The sequence below is a fragment of the Solanum tuberosum genome, unplaced genomic scaffold, assembly GCF_000226075.1.
Source record: "Solanum tuberosum cultivar DM 1-3 516 R44 unplaced genomic scaffold, SolTub_3.0 scf00002, whole genome shotgun sequence".
NCBI classification, from domain to species: domain Eukaryota; kingdom Viridiplantae; phylum Streptophyta; class Magnoliopsida; order Solanales; family Solanaceae; genus Solanum; species Solanum tuberosum.
Genome location: NW_006238928.1, coordinates 2,175,363 through 2,189,504, shown reverse-complemented (window position 1 = coordinate 2,189,504; position 14,142 = coordinate 2,175,363). Strand labels below are relative to the sequence as shown.

At 36.9% G+C, this 14,142-nt stretch overlaps 1 protein-coding gene across 1 annotated transcript in view; it reads left to right on the top strand.

Annotated features, from left to right (window-relative positions):
* Nucleotides 1-6,137: 6,137 nt before the first annotated feature.
* Nucleotides 6,138-14,142, top strand: part of LOC102596684 (casein kinase I isoform delta-like) — a 12,407-nt gene continuing 4,402 nt past the window's right edge. Inside the window, exons 1-2 of the mRNA XM_006338051.2 lie at nt 6,138-6,419; nt 6,494-6,534. Coding sequence (XP_006338113.1) covers nt 6,344-6,419; nt 6,494-6,534 — 117 coding nt within the window. The 5' untranslated portion in view covers nt 6,138-6,343. The remainder of the gene's footprint in view (nt 6,420-6,493; nt 6,535-14,142) is intronic.

Sequence of the window (14,142 nt, the reverse complement as noted above, 5' to 3'; positions counted from 1 at the left end):
TGAGACAACACATATCGTGGGTAATCCGGACTTGCTAAACATGAGGAAACCCATGTGGGGAGCCGGACTTACCAAACGTGAGACCCCCATCTCATTTACATGCTTTTTCGGTGCTAAGCATCTAATTCCCTTTTGTAATCATTTTTAGTCATCACATAAGTTCACATTAGCCTTTACTAGACTCTTATGTAGACATATTATCATAATAGCTCATATGTGTTCATAAGTGAGTAACAATCCTTTCACTTTAGAGACACTTAGCAAGTGAGTAAACCTTTCACTTTACATTACACTACAATCATGAGAACTACCTTTCAATCATATAGCAATCATACCATAATATACATACATACTTCATAGCTAATTCAAGTGTAGAGGGTTAAGGATGAGGAAACTAGGTCATCAACACCACAATAACACATTAGGTATAGCATCATTACAATCTAAGTAATTCACCTTTCATACTTGAGTTACAAAGAAGAACCAACTTCATACCTTTTACCTTCGTGGACATACCATACTTCAATTACCAAGCAATTCATAAACAATACATAATACAAGGTAATTCATGAAGTAATAACATAATCAACATCAATATAAGCAATTGACATATTCCCTTCATAGCCTTCAAGACTTCATTCAAAGACTCAACCCTAATTTCATAGAAATTATACATAACCTAGGGTAGAATCATCATACAAACATGAATTACATAACATCACATTCAATTCATAGCCTTCAATCAATATCCAACACAAACTAGGGTTATAATTAGGAAAAGAAGGAGAAACATGGGTCTCATGGGGAATTCTTCAAGAAACCACCAATACAACATAAATTCATCCTTAAATGTTCATATAACATCAATCAAAGTCATTTTATAACATCAATTTCACTTTAGAAGAAGACCCACGTTTTTGGATTGAAACTTAGAAATTGGAGATTTTGGAATTCATCTTAAAGGGGCCTCTTGGGGAAAGGAATCCCAAGAGTGATAAGCAACCATACCTTATAGATGAATTAACCACGAAAATCCGAGTTGAAACCTTGGAGAGTTTGTCTTCTTCTTGAAGTTCCAATCTTCTTCAATGTAGTTCTTGAGAAGAGAGAGAGTAGAGAGAAGGAGCAACTTTAGGTTTAGATCTTTGGGGTTTTGTGTTTGAGTGATAAAAGTGAGGTAAATTGACTTAAAAATCATTATATACACGTCCCCTAAAGTACCCTAAATACCCCTCACTTAAATGGACTCTTTAATGAAGTAAAAATAGATTTCTGAATTTCTGCATTTTCGTCGCGGAACAAGTCCGCGACGCGGAGATGTTCCCTGAAGATATTTGGAATTAAATTTCGAGACAGTAGAGTCCGCGACACTACCGCATCGTGAACTGGATATTTGCTCCTTGGGGGAGCAAGTGCGCGATGCGCAGCTATTCCCTCCAAGTGCAATCTGCAAGCTGCCTTGGCAGCTTGCTTGGCTAAGGTTGGGGTTCCCCACGGGGTCCCTTAGGGTGGCCCCGGGGCGTCATATTTGAACCTTTTGACCCTAGGAACATATATTTACCTATTTTAAACCTTTTCACCAGATTATACCATCACACGACACTCCCAAACCTGCCCAAAACCTAAGGATACACTAGAACACATTCTTCTCTAGTTTCCAGACGTCGTGGTCGTTTCTTGACGTTTAGACTTTTACTCTTCCTAACCAAGTCAATTACATTATTTTAGGTTTATAAACATCATTTTGACTATTTTTAAGTCATTATTCATAAGGTGAGGCTCTAACTTAAGTCATAGAATTTCCGGGGTGTTACAGACCAAATGTCTCCGGGGGTCTCTCACAACTACCCTATGCAATAACAACCCGGCTCCTTGATCACATGGACAAGACCAACAAAGAGGCTGAGAAAGACTGGATTTTGGCCACACTATTGACTCAGCTAGATCGAGTGGCCAAAAAGATCATGGAATTGGAAGCACCGGACAAAAAGAAAGACCGGTACATTCCCCCTCACGAGCGCATAAAACCCAAGGTGTATGAGTGTGGACAAATAGATGAGATACTCTCACTCATTCTCCACAAAATCAAACGTCACGAAAAAATGTTGAATGAGATAAAAGAAAATGTCTCACTGTTGAATGAGATGACTACTTCCCATTCCATATCTGTTCAGCTTCTGGAGACCTAAATGGGGCATGTGGTGTCTCGTCTCTACCCCACAAATCAAGATTAAGTGGGGAAGTCATGCCACGACATTAATTAAGGCGCTTCTTGGGAGGCAATCCAAGTGTTTATTGCCTTATTTTTACTTTAAGAAATAATAGTGTGTTGTTTGTGTAGGTCGAAGTGGGAAAGGGTTTGAAAAGTGCAGGTTGGCGAGCTAAAGGTCCAGTCGGCGCATCGCCGAAGAGATCGGCGACCCCGACCTTGACCGCCGTTGGACTCTAGACAATTTTACATTGGAGTCTGTAAAACTCGGCGAGCCCAGGAGATGATTGGCGAGTCGCCGACCAGGTCAGCGATCGCTATCTAGCCCGCCGTTTGGACCCCCACATTGACTGGAGGTCTTGTAAACTCGACGAGGTAAGTGATCACTCGGCATGTCGCCGAGTGGGTCGGCGAGCACGACTAATTTCGCCGAATGGACGAGAACTGGATGGTTTTTAAAGAACCAAAGGTTTAAACTTCCAACTTCTTTACTTTTCCTCACTTTTGAACTTCACAAACTCACACCCGCACTTTAGTTTCTATATTTATTGCATTTTTAGATTGTTTTAGTTGTTGATCATGTGTTCGGAGCGGAATACATTGCCGCCTAGCTTTTCAAATTGTTTTTAATCAGCATTTAAGGTTGGTTTTCCGAACCCCGAGTTTATTTTTAGAATTGTGTACTCATTTGCAATGTTTTTATCATGTTGAAGTGTGTTGGGCCTCTCTGATAGTGTTAGTATGTTTGAATGCCTGTTTTAATTTGATAATCTTGCCCGTAGTGTTTGTATTGTTGAATTCCCGTAATTTTATGCCTTAAAAGTAGGTAAATCTTGTGGGCTTGTGCTTGCATGTTATTGGGTCTATTCGGGTGAAGTCTAAGTAACCCGTAGTTGTGCCAAATGACGTAATATGCCCAATGATAGAGTGGGTGACGTCATTCTTAAGGGAAAAAGTTGTCAAATGGCCAATTTGGCAAAATCGGGAGAAGTCTGAGTATCCCGGGGTAATGGGTGTAATGGGTCTGAGCCTAATTCAATAAGTGCATACTTTGATTTTATTTTCGGGGGTTGCGGGGTTGAATTCGAGAAGTTGGGTTGAAAATAGGCACATTGGGTCATTCCAAACTTCAAGAAGAATAATCTCAAAGCCTTTTTATTTTTCTTATTTTTCCATAGTAAATAAATGATGTGGTTTCATTGTACTGTTGAAAAGTCCAACATAAATACAGTGATGAACTTTCACAATTCCATAATGAATCGATTAAAAAAAGTTTTACTTCTTAAGAGTGTTATCCTCTTATTTTCTTAAATAGGGATAATAAACAAGAACACAGAGTTAAAAAAATCATATAATTCTTAAGATTGTTGGTATCTACGTTCAAAATATTATATAAAAAATATTGAAGAAATAAAATAGCATTCCGAGCACTCAAGTTACTTGTGTGTCCTTGTGAAATTATAACCCTTTCACTGTTGCCAAGGGTTTGGGCAACTTCTTCCCAAGAGAGAACAAACAAAATGTTTCTGTAATAGCGGCAATGCAAATTATAGAACTCCAGCAGACTGAACAAACAAAGAAAATCACACAACACTTATATTTTATTTGAAAAGCAATGCACCAATAAGAATACAAGAATTTCAGATGTTCAGTGTTTTTAATATCATTAAAATCCTAGGCAAGACTTCTGAATTTATAAATAATTTAAAGGTGAGATGAAGAGATACAATCCAAAAGGTACCTTTTTGGTGCAAGCCAAAAGGTGCATTTTCTCAATTCTCATCCACACCTTACAACCCCAACATTATTCGTGACACTTCTTTGCTTGATTTTGCTCGCAAATTGTCTACTTGAGTTACTAGTACTTAAACTACTTGCAAGTTATTTGCTTGAATACGAAATTATCCAATAAGCTATTTATTTAATTGGATATATATAATAAATATATCCCCTACTTGCACATTCTACAAGAGTGCAAATGAAATCATCAATCATATTTTTTAAAGCTACAATATAAAAATGTTCTAAAATACGATAATCCATAATAGGTCTAATCCTACTCCAATCAATAATATTATCTTTTCTTTTCTTCTAATAAATGGCGTAAGACTTGAAATTTAGTAAAGAACAGTCCCTTTTAACAACTTCTTATTTTGGAAAAGAACTAATTTCATTTTTTATGACATATTTGGTTAGCTAGAAATAACAATCTCTTTAATTAGAAGAAGACACCCATCAATATTTATGATAAAATTGCAAAAGCTACTGAATACGCCTTTTTAATTGCTAAGAATGATATTGATATCAAACATACTATTTAGAGTTGTCAAATGGGAGGCCCGCTAGGGTTGGGTTAGGTGGGGTTGGACTTAATTTTTTCATCCCATTTAGGAACGAAGTTTTTTAGCCCAGCCTCATTTGATCCGCTAGCCTCGTTTGCCCAACTTGCAAGCCTCAGAGGCCAGCCCGTGGGCTGTGAATTTTAAAAATATTTATTATATATGTTTTATGTAGTGTTTTATTTGGTAAGATTTTGTCAATAAATATTTTTAAAATATCAATATAAAATCAAGTCTAACTTCTTTGCATATCTTTTACATTTTAGGGCCATTAGCCCACTAAATTTTCTTATTATCCTAAATCCATTACTCCATTATAACTATGAATCTTTGATCTCTTCTATTTTTGTTTTTACGCCTAATTTTCCACTTCTCCTTTATTGTTTCGTTTATGAAAATAGTGATCATGTAATTTTTTTGCTTGATGAATCTTATGAATGTTGTATATTGGCTATTATGTTTTTGTTTTGTAAGTAATTCACTGAAGTATGTGTAATTCATGGATGAATTTCTGTATGTATTGATGTCGTGTTCATCAAACATCAATGTTCGATACTCTTTCTAAGAGACCAATATTGTCATTTTGTTGGTTGAAGGGTCAATCCATCCCAACCCTTGGCCCGCTTAGGGCTGAGTTGGGCTGCTATTTTATAGTCCCTTTAATTAAAAGAGCTAGCCCATCTAAGCCATTTAATTCTCTAGCCCATTAGGGTTGGGTTGGACCAGCCCATTTTGACAGCTCTACTACTATTAACGTAAAATGAAAACCTCCATTACTTTGTCATTGTAAAATATAAATTCAATACTGATGATTCCTCCTTAGGTAATCCTTGTGTAGGGGGTACTGGAAGAGTTATACGTAACAATAGAGGTGATTGGATACTAGGCTTCATGAAGGATATTCCAAATAGTATTAATACTCTGACAGAATTGATATCTCCTATACAAGGGCTCAAGATTGCAAAGGATAACAACTTGATGCCTTCGAAAATCTCAACGAACTCAATTGAGAAAATAATTTTTTATCAACAATGACCATGGATCTTATGGCTCTATAATTCGTGAATGCAGATCATTGATGCAACAATTGAGAGATCCAAAATTCTTGCATACTTATTGAGAATATAATAAAGTGATCTCTTAGCCAAGAAGTAAATATTTGATCGCATAAGAATTTTGCTAGTTCCTCCAGTGTTTGCAAATAAGGAAATTTGGATAGATATATGAGAAACTACGTTTACAAAGGAAATTTCAGCTCACAATAATAATTTAATAACAATCAGTAATACAAGGAATAATACTATTCCCTTATTTTGTAATGTTACTTGAGCTTATTTGCTAATAATGTTATCGAGTTTTTTTTTATTTTTAAAAACAACATTATTATTTGTCATATTACAAAATAATGAAGACAGAAAGAAAGAAACAAATAGAAAAACAATTAGTAGCTAGTTTGAAGTCACGTGACATAGGTTCATTTTGCCAGAACATAGCCACCAATAGCACTTAAGTGGTCACGCGTCTTCTCAACGCGTGTCATAATTATTCGCACAAACTCGAAATGATAAACCCAAAAAGGAAAGAGAGAGCATATGTGCAACTATAGAGAGAGAGAGAGAAACATGCTGAAGATTCTTTTTTTCTCTCTCTATATCTTCTTCAACCAAACCCTAGCGTAGCAAATGTTGTAGATAGACAGCAAAAATCACAACTTTGAAGAAACTCTCTACTGAATTTCTTTTTTCGGCGTTCAAAAGCTGGGTTTTGGTAGCTTCACTAACTAATTAGGGTTTTGATGGAGACTCGTGTTGGGAACAAGTATCGACTCGGTCGGAAAATTGGCAGTGGATCTTTTGGAGAGATCTATCTCGGTTCGTTTTTCTTTTTTCAGAAATTTCTCACTCTGTGTTGATTGATTGATGTTAATTGCGATTCTGTGGTGCAGGTACTAATATACAGACTAATGAGGAGGTAGCAATTAAGCTGGTGAGTGGATCTCTTGGACCAATTACTTTTGTTCTGTTGATTTTTTTACACTTCCTTTTTCATCCCGGTTATGTATTTTATTACTATTTCTTTTGGTTGATTTGGAAGTTATCAACTTATCCCTTGCTTGTCCTCCCAGTTATCAAAAAGCCACATTCTCAGTGCTCATGACTGGAAATCTCCCTTTTAGAACAGAAGAATTTAGTTGTTCATTTGGAAATAAGCTGTATTTTGAAACTTATGTGCCAAATTAGGTAGGTGATGACTTATTAGGGTACGGTAGTCGATACAGTTGAGTTACTGTGAAGCACCAATTATATCTATCTTAGTTTAGAATTGTTTGCTTAAGTACATGCGAATGATGGCTTTCTGCTTCCTAGTTCCCTGTATAGTATGAATTTTTCATTGTTTGTGAAGTTGAGCATGTATGCTATGTTGATACTTGATTATCATTGGAATGATCGTAACGCAGCCAAATGTGGTAATATACATGAATTTAAAGTATTTCAAGAACATTAACTTTTTGGAAAATAGTAGTTTTTGTCCCTTATTTATTTGCATTACCCCCGCTTTTGGTTCCCATATTATTTTATTGAGCACGCTTAACCCTCAATTGAACTTAGTGCCCGTTTGGATTAGCTTATTTTAGGTGCTTTTGGCTTTTGAAACTTTTTTTTAGTTTTGGAGGTGTTTGGAAAGGTTAAAAAGTGCTTTTAAGCACTCACTTTTAGGCCAAAAAAGTTTTAAAGCAAGCCAAATGCTAAAAGCAGCCCCCAAGGCCAAGCTCAAGTGGCAAAAGGTGGAGGATTTGTGGCTTAGGTCGCAGGTTCAAGCCCCACACCATGCAAAGCGAAGCCCGGTATTTAAGTGGAGAAGGGTAGAGGGGGGGCCCATTATCCACCGAGTTTAGAAGGCTGCGATTGGTCCAAAGGGTGGGTCACAGACGGATTTCTCGGTTATAAAAAAAAAAAAAGAAGAAGCTAAAAGTAGGTATCCTCTACTTATAGCTTTTAGCTTTTGATTTGTAAGTTACTTTTTATAAGCGCCGCATTCAAACAGGCATTAATCGTACAATTTTGGTTCCTTGTTGACTGAGGCTAACATACATTTACTTATGCAAGCAAACAAAGACACCATAATTTTTTTGGCATGCCTGAGACCATATTGTAGGGCATTGTTATTTGCTCTTCTCGATAACAGAGGCAGAATGTCCTCTTGCTCATCAGCCATGGAAAAATGCTATTCCAACGGTAAAAGGGGTTTTGGTTGAGCACATTACAACTTCCATTAAAATATCGCCAGTAACCTAATCTTGGAAAATTGTGGTGGTTAGGCTAGGGCTGTGTGATAAGGCAGGGAAATTCAAGGAAGGTGAGTACTATTATGTTGTTTGGGTATCATGATACTCGAGTCAAATTGAGCGAAAATGATTTTATTTGTTCATGGGTGAGGACATCTTGTCATGCTGCATGACTTATCATCTTTATGGAAGGAACATTATGCATTGAGGTTAAATGTAGGGGGGTTTATTTTTGGGAATATTCAAAGTTCCTTTGTTCTCTAATCATCTAATGCTATGATACTTGTATAACCATTGAAGTTCTTCACTTCAGTAAATGAGCTTCCAACGAGAGATCTTTTGTATTTCTACAATTGAGGAAATTGTAGTTGGCCCATCATACTTCGTAGAAATGTAGGGGAATCAATTGACAAATGATGATTTTTCGTAGTGCAATTGAATTTTTTTCCTATTAGGGATATGTTTATGAAGGCAATTATCAGTGAGTATGTGGAGACAATGTAAACACGTTGTTCCTGCCCATACAAGGGAAAGGAAAAAAGGAAAATGAAAACCACCAAAACTTGGTTGTACATTGTATTAAGTAGTTCTAAGGGGAAGTCTGATACTTTGCAGTTGGGGCAACCCCATTTCCACTGTTAGTTGGGATTGGAAGCTTTTTTTTTCTTCTTATTTTCCCTAGGATATTTTAGTTTCATCAAAAGTCAATAGCAAATCACTGAAACAACACCAAGAATATTATTTTTTTCCTGGAAGTTTCCCTTTCTCGCATAAAAGCGATCTAGATTTGTACACGCTGCGTATGGGGAAGGATCAAACCATGGGAAAGAATCTACATGACTCACCTTCTTTGGACAGGTTTTCAACTAGATTTTAGTGCGTTGAATAACTGTCTTTTCCTTGTACGCATTTGAGTACTCAAGGCCCCCTTTCCTTTCGCGGCAGACGTCTCCGTCAATTGGTGGAAGACTCGGGCATACCGGAGGGTACGATTTCAAGAGTTGGACTCGATCGACCTTCCATTCTCATGTTTACAATTTACATCACTTCTCTCTTTCTAGCATTGACCAGACAAAGGTTTCAAATGAGCATCCCATGGGGCAGCCATAGCTTAGAGCATCTACCTCTAGCCAACTACCATCTAACCAAAAGCTTAAGCTAATAAAGAGAGTATATTTTATTCACTTAAGTATCGCAACACATACTTAAGTATGTCTTCAAACTTAAGCATGTGAAGTTTTTTTTATTTTTATAATGGGTGGTTGTGAGGCTCAAACTCAGAACTTTTGCTTGCTCTGATATCATGATAGGATAATGAACATTGGACCTTACCCGACCACAAACTAGCTCATCATGTGAGTATGCTTAGACCATAAGGAAACCAATTGCACCATCCCACTTTGATGTGGGACTTCCAGCTGCCTTAGTGTGCCTAGTAACTTAAGCACAAATGACATAATATATGGGTCCAACATCATGTAAACAAAGCATTGAGATGGCCTAGCTTTAATACCATGATAAAGAAATGGACCTTGGGTCTAACTCATCCCCCAGACTAGCTAAAGAGGTGAGGATTGCCCAAGATCAAATAAAGAAACAAATTTGCCATTCTATCCTACGATGTGGGACTACTAAACACCCTTGCACGCTTAGACTTGGCAACTAAAGCATGGACAAGATAATGCGGGGCCCAAACATTGGGTGAAACAAGAATGGAGTTAGTCTGGCTTTGATAAGAAAAAGTATTGCAGGTCTAAACTCAATCAAAAAATTAGTTCAATAAGTGAGGATTGTCCAAGACTTTATAGATTGACCAATTACACCATCCCACTTTGATGTGAGGCTTCTAACACCTAAGTGTGCCTTGGCTTGGTAACTGGAGCGTTAACAACATAATATATAGGCACAACGCACGATACAACTCCATAAAAACACACGCTTTCACAACCACCATTTTTAATGGTGCCAAAGTCCTCTTGGCTTCAGCTACAACACCCATTGGTATTCTAAGTGGGTATTATTCATAGCTTGCATCACATGTTTGTCATCCTCTCTAATGACTCAAAATAAACCTGTTTTGTTTGACCAAAACACATTCAAAGGGGACAAAGAGCCTTTTGAATTTATCCGCCCCCTCTAAGTATGAGCTAGTGCCGCTTAGCTTTAGACAATTAGGGCTTACGTACTAGATTTACTTAATGGTCAAATATACTTTGTGGAATAACTTGGAAATCAAAATAAATGAAGTTATAACTTAGGGACTGTGATTGTTGTTCTCCTTAATTTTATTAGTTATAACTCTCTCCATCTCATTTTATGTGATACTATGTTGTGATAAGAATGCCATGTTCCTGTATTTGGTAACTACTAGTTTAAGTGCACACGCATTGTGTGTGTGCCTTGTCTCAATAAGTATTATTTTTAAAGAAAATTCACATAAATATTATGTTAAAAAGTGAGGTTGAATTATGAAATAAAAGGGTAGATTATTGAAGATGATAAATATAATAAATAAGGAAAATGCAAATTAGAACTTCTCAACTATTAGTTATTATATTCAACGTATAATTTTTTTCAAGTAACTTGGCTTAAATAAAGTATTGTGCGGACTAAAATTTTACTTACCCAAAAAAAAGTATTTTGTGGCAATAAATCACCCAACACAAGTTGGTTTCACTGTTGAAAAATCAATGCATGGAGGTGCAATAACAGAATTAATCATGACATATTACGACCCATAGATCCTATCAAAAGATATTCTATTTATATTAAAAAATACATGACCATAGCGGTGAAAACACGAGATAAATTGACATGGATGCTAAAAATACCTTCTCTTAATTTTCTCATCAGCAAATATTGAATTATATTCTAGCTTCTTTGTACTTTAGTATCTCGCCAACTTTTCTTTTTTATTGTCTTTAGTGTAATTGTTTATTTTCATCGTCCTTGTCACTTTTATTGTTTTGCCTGTATTGTTGTGATTATAATAACGAAGGATTTAATACATACAATTTAGTTTATTATTAGAAAAATAATTAAATAGCTATTTTTAATTACAAGAACATACCTAGTGTAGTCCCACAAGTGGGGGTTAGGGAAGGTAGGATGTATGGAGACCTTACCGGACCTTTGTAGGGTGGAGAGGTTGTTTTCAATAGATCCTTGGCACAAAAGAGAAGTTTTCGAAACAAAGTAAATACAATAGTAAAATAGTAAGTTACAAAGTAAGTAGAACAATAGAAGTACCACACATTAAAGAATATAATGATTAGTAACTACTATCATTAATAGGCAGTTATGCTCCAAATGTTTTTTTTTGTGAAGCTGAAATAGTGACAATAAATCATCTTTTTCTGCATTATAAAGTGACTGGGAAATTATGGCAATGGTTCATTAACCTGAGGGGTATTAGATGGGCCATGCCAATGCATGAAATCAGTCAGGACACAAGGAGAGATGGAAGATTGTCCCTGCGTGCATATGGTGGACAATTTGGAAGGAGAGAAATCAGATATGTTTTAAGAACAAGAGCATTCCCTTCCAAAGTATAATTATGTGGTTTGCGAGCTATTGCATAGGAGCGGAGGTTTTACTCTTTGCGCACCCAAAGGGTAGCGACTGCGGGTTTCCATTGTCATAAAAAAAAAACAGTTTAGCAACCTTTTACTTTTGGTGTATCCATTCTGTACCTAAGGATATATGGCACATTACCCCATTTTTAGATAGTTTTACAAGGGATATAGGTGATAGATGTTGTTTTGGCTGTCCCTTCGTACTTTTGATGTGACTACTTAGGAGCACACTATTGGTGTACTCCTTTTGTTTATAATACTAGTTAACCTTCTAAAAAAAAACTACTACCACTAATAGGAGGGGCTAAGGCTAGACCCTTGCCTCTCCCGTATGTAGTGCGGAACACTCAACTACCTACTAAAGTTGAGTCATGTCGTGTCTTTAGTAAGCTGGATTTGAGTCATGTCGTGTCTAATTACCTCCCCTCAGATCTTTTTCATCCTACATCTACCTCACCTACTTTCTGCAATAGCCAACCTCTCACACCCCCTTATTGGCGCATCCATGCACCTTCTCTTCACATGTCTGAATCATCCCATTCTCACCTCTCTCATCTTATCTGCTAAGGGGGCCACTCCCACTTTGTCCCTTCTAACTTTGTTTCTAATCATATCTCTTCTAGTATGCTTACAAATCTATTTGAGCATCTGCATCTTTACTACATTCACCTTTTAGACGTGGATTCTCGATTGACCAACACCCTGTCCCATGCAACAATGTCAGTCTAACCACTGCTCTATAGAATTTACCCTTCTAAAGTCTTGGTAGTACATTCTCCCCACTCCACCCCCCCTCACTCCAATACAATATGCGACATCATCATCAATCTCCTTGGATTATGGACCCGAGATACTTAAAGCTCCTTTTCTTGGGAATGATTTCTTGTTCCACAAATGAATACTCAACGAAACAGGGCATGTATATTATGTGATCAACTGATCATGGGTTACTTGCAAATTATGCAACTCCATATTCATCAATTTACAGGAAATTAAGAATAAAGACAGATCAAATATACCTGCTGCAAGTCTCTTTGACCCAAATGGAAATTGTTGAATACTGTATATTAAAATAAGTTATGCTTTTATCTTTCGAACAACCAAAGATGCGTGTTCAAGATTTTCATGACCTTGAAAATCTTGTGTTTCTTTTCACCAATTATAACCTCTTTATGGCTGCTTCTGACATTCTGCCAATGGCTATGCCTTAATTTTATATTCTCAAAATTCGCTCCTTATACCCTTCGGGGTGGCCCAGTGGTTTGAGCTTGGGACTTTCATATTGGAGGTCTCAAGTTCGAAACCCCTTGCCAACGAAAGCAAGGGGTTTGCCTTCTGGGTCGAGCTCGTCGCACCGGGCTTGCCTAGTGCGGGTTACCTCTCCTATGTGGTTTGCGAGTTATTGCATAGGAGTGGGGGTTTTACCCTGTGCGCACCCAAAGGGTAGCGGCTGCGGGTTTCCCTTGTCATAAAAAAAAATAAAAATCGCTCCTTATGTTGTGTTTTTCTTCTTTTGGTTCTCTTCCTATTCTAATATCAAGAATGTATGTATGTTATTGGCACCAACAATTATGGTATAGCAATTGAGTTAATATTCCTTTCCCCTCTTTCCTTTTCTACTTATTTGAGAAATTGTAGAGCTCTTATGAAACCTCTAATTCAGTTTCATTGATTGATAGATTCCTTTTTAGTTTCCTTATATTCTGATTCCGTTACCTCCTCTTTCCTTCTTTCTTTTCTAACAAATTAAAATTTTCTTGAATTTAGCTTGGAATACAAAAAGTGTTGGAAGTATTAAAGAATGACTTTTGAGTTTTCTTATTTGGGTGAAATGAATGAACATATGTAGGGAGAAAGAAGTTAAAAAAAAGGGATCCTTGGCCAAAGAACTATGCCACATCAAAAGTTTATAGATTACAATTATATTATATATAGATAGATAGTTTCTGCAATTTTGGTACCTTGCATATATTGAGTTTACATTCAGAAGCCCTCTTTATTTCTCAAACTTCTTACACAGTCAAACAAAGTGGCAGAAATGTGGTGGGGGAGTATTTCTTGACTTCATTAATGCCTTCTTATAAAAGAGATTATCAGCTGCCAGTTTTGGGCTGAGACAACAGTTACTGTAAAGAATGAAACTATCTTACAAAACTTGGGTTGCCCCTTGTAGGAATGTTCCTATTTGCTTAGCACTTGTTTTCTGAAAACTTACATCAGAGGAACAAGTGAACTATGACTGGATTTCTCTCTATTACATTGGACATGGGCATGTTTTTAGTTTGACAGGTCCAAAAAGAAAATGCTATCATGGAAGTACGTTGATCTTGAAGATGATTACGTTTTAAAACATTATGTAGTTCTGCCGCCTTGTTCAATTTCTCACACAGATGAGGAATGTTAGCCCTAACAGAATAGTTCTTTTTGCCTGAGTTCAGGCAGGTATTGGAGAAGCTTGTGCTTCATTATTGTCCTTGGGGGTTCGCTAAATTGGCACAGGTTGAGGAACTTGTGTCTTAGATCACAAGTTTGATCCCTGTGCCAAGCAAACTCAGTCCAATATTCAAGTGGAGAAGGGTAGACCCATCATACCTGAGCTACGGAGGTTGCGGTTGGCCCAAAGAGTTAGCTCCAGACAAATTTCTCAGTCAAAAATAAGAAGTTTGTTCTTCATTATTCAAGTCCACAAGTGGGTGAACACATATCTGCCCCTCCTTTCCCTTGCCAACAACC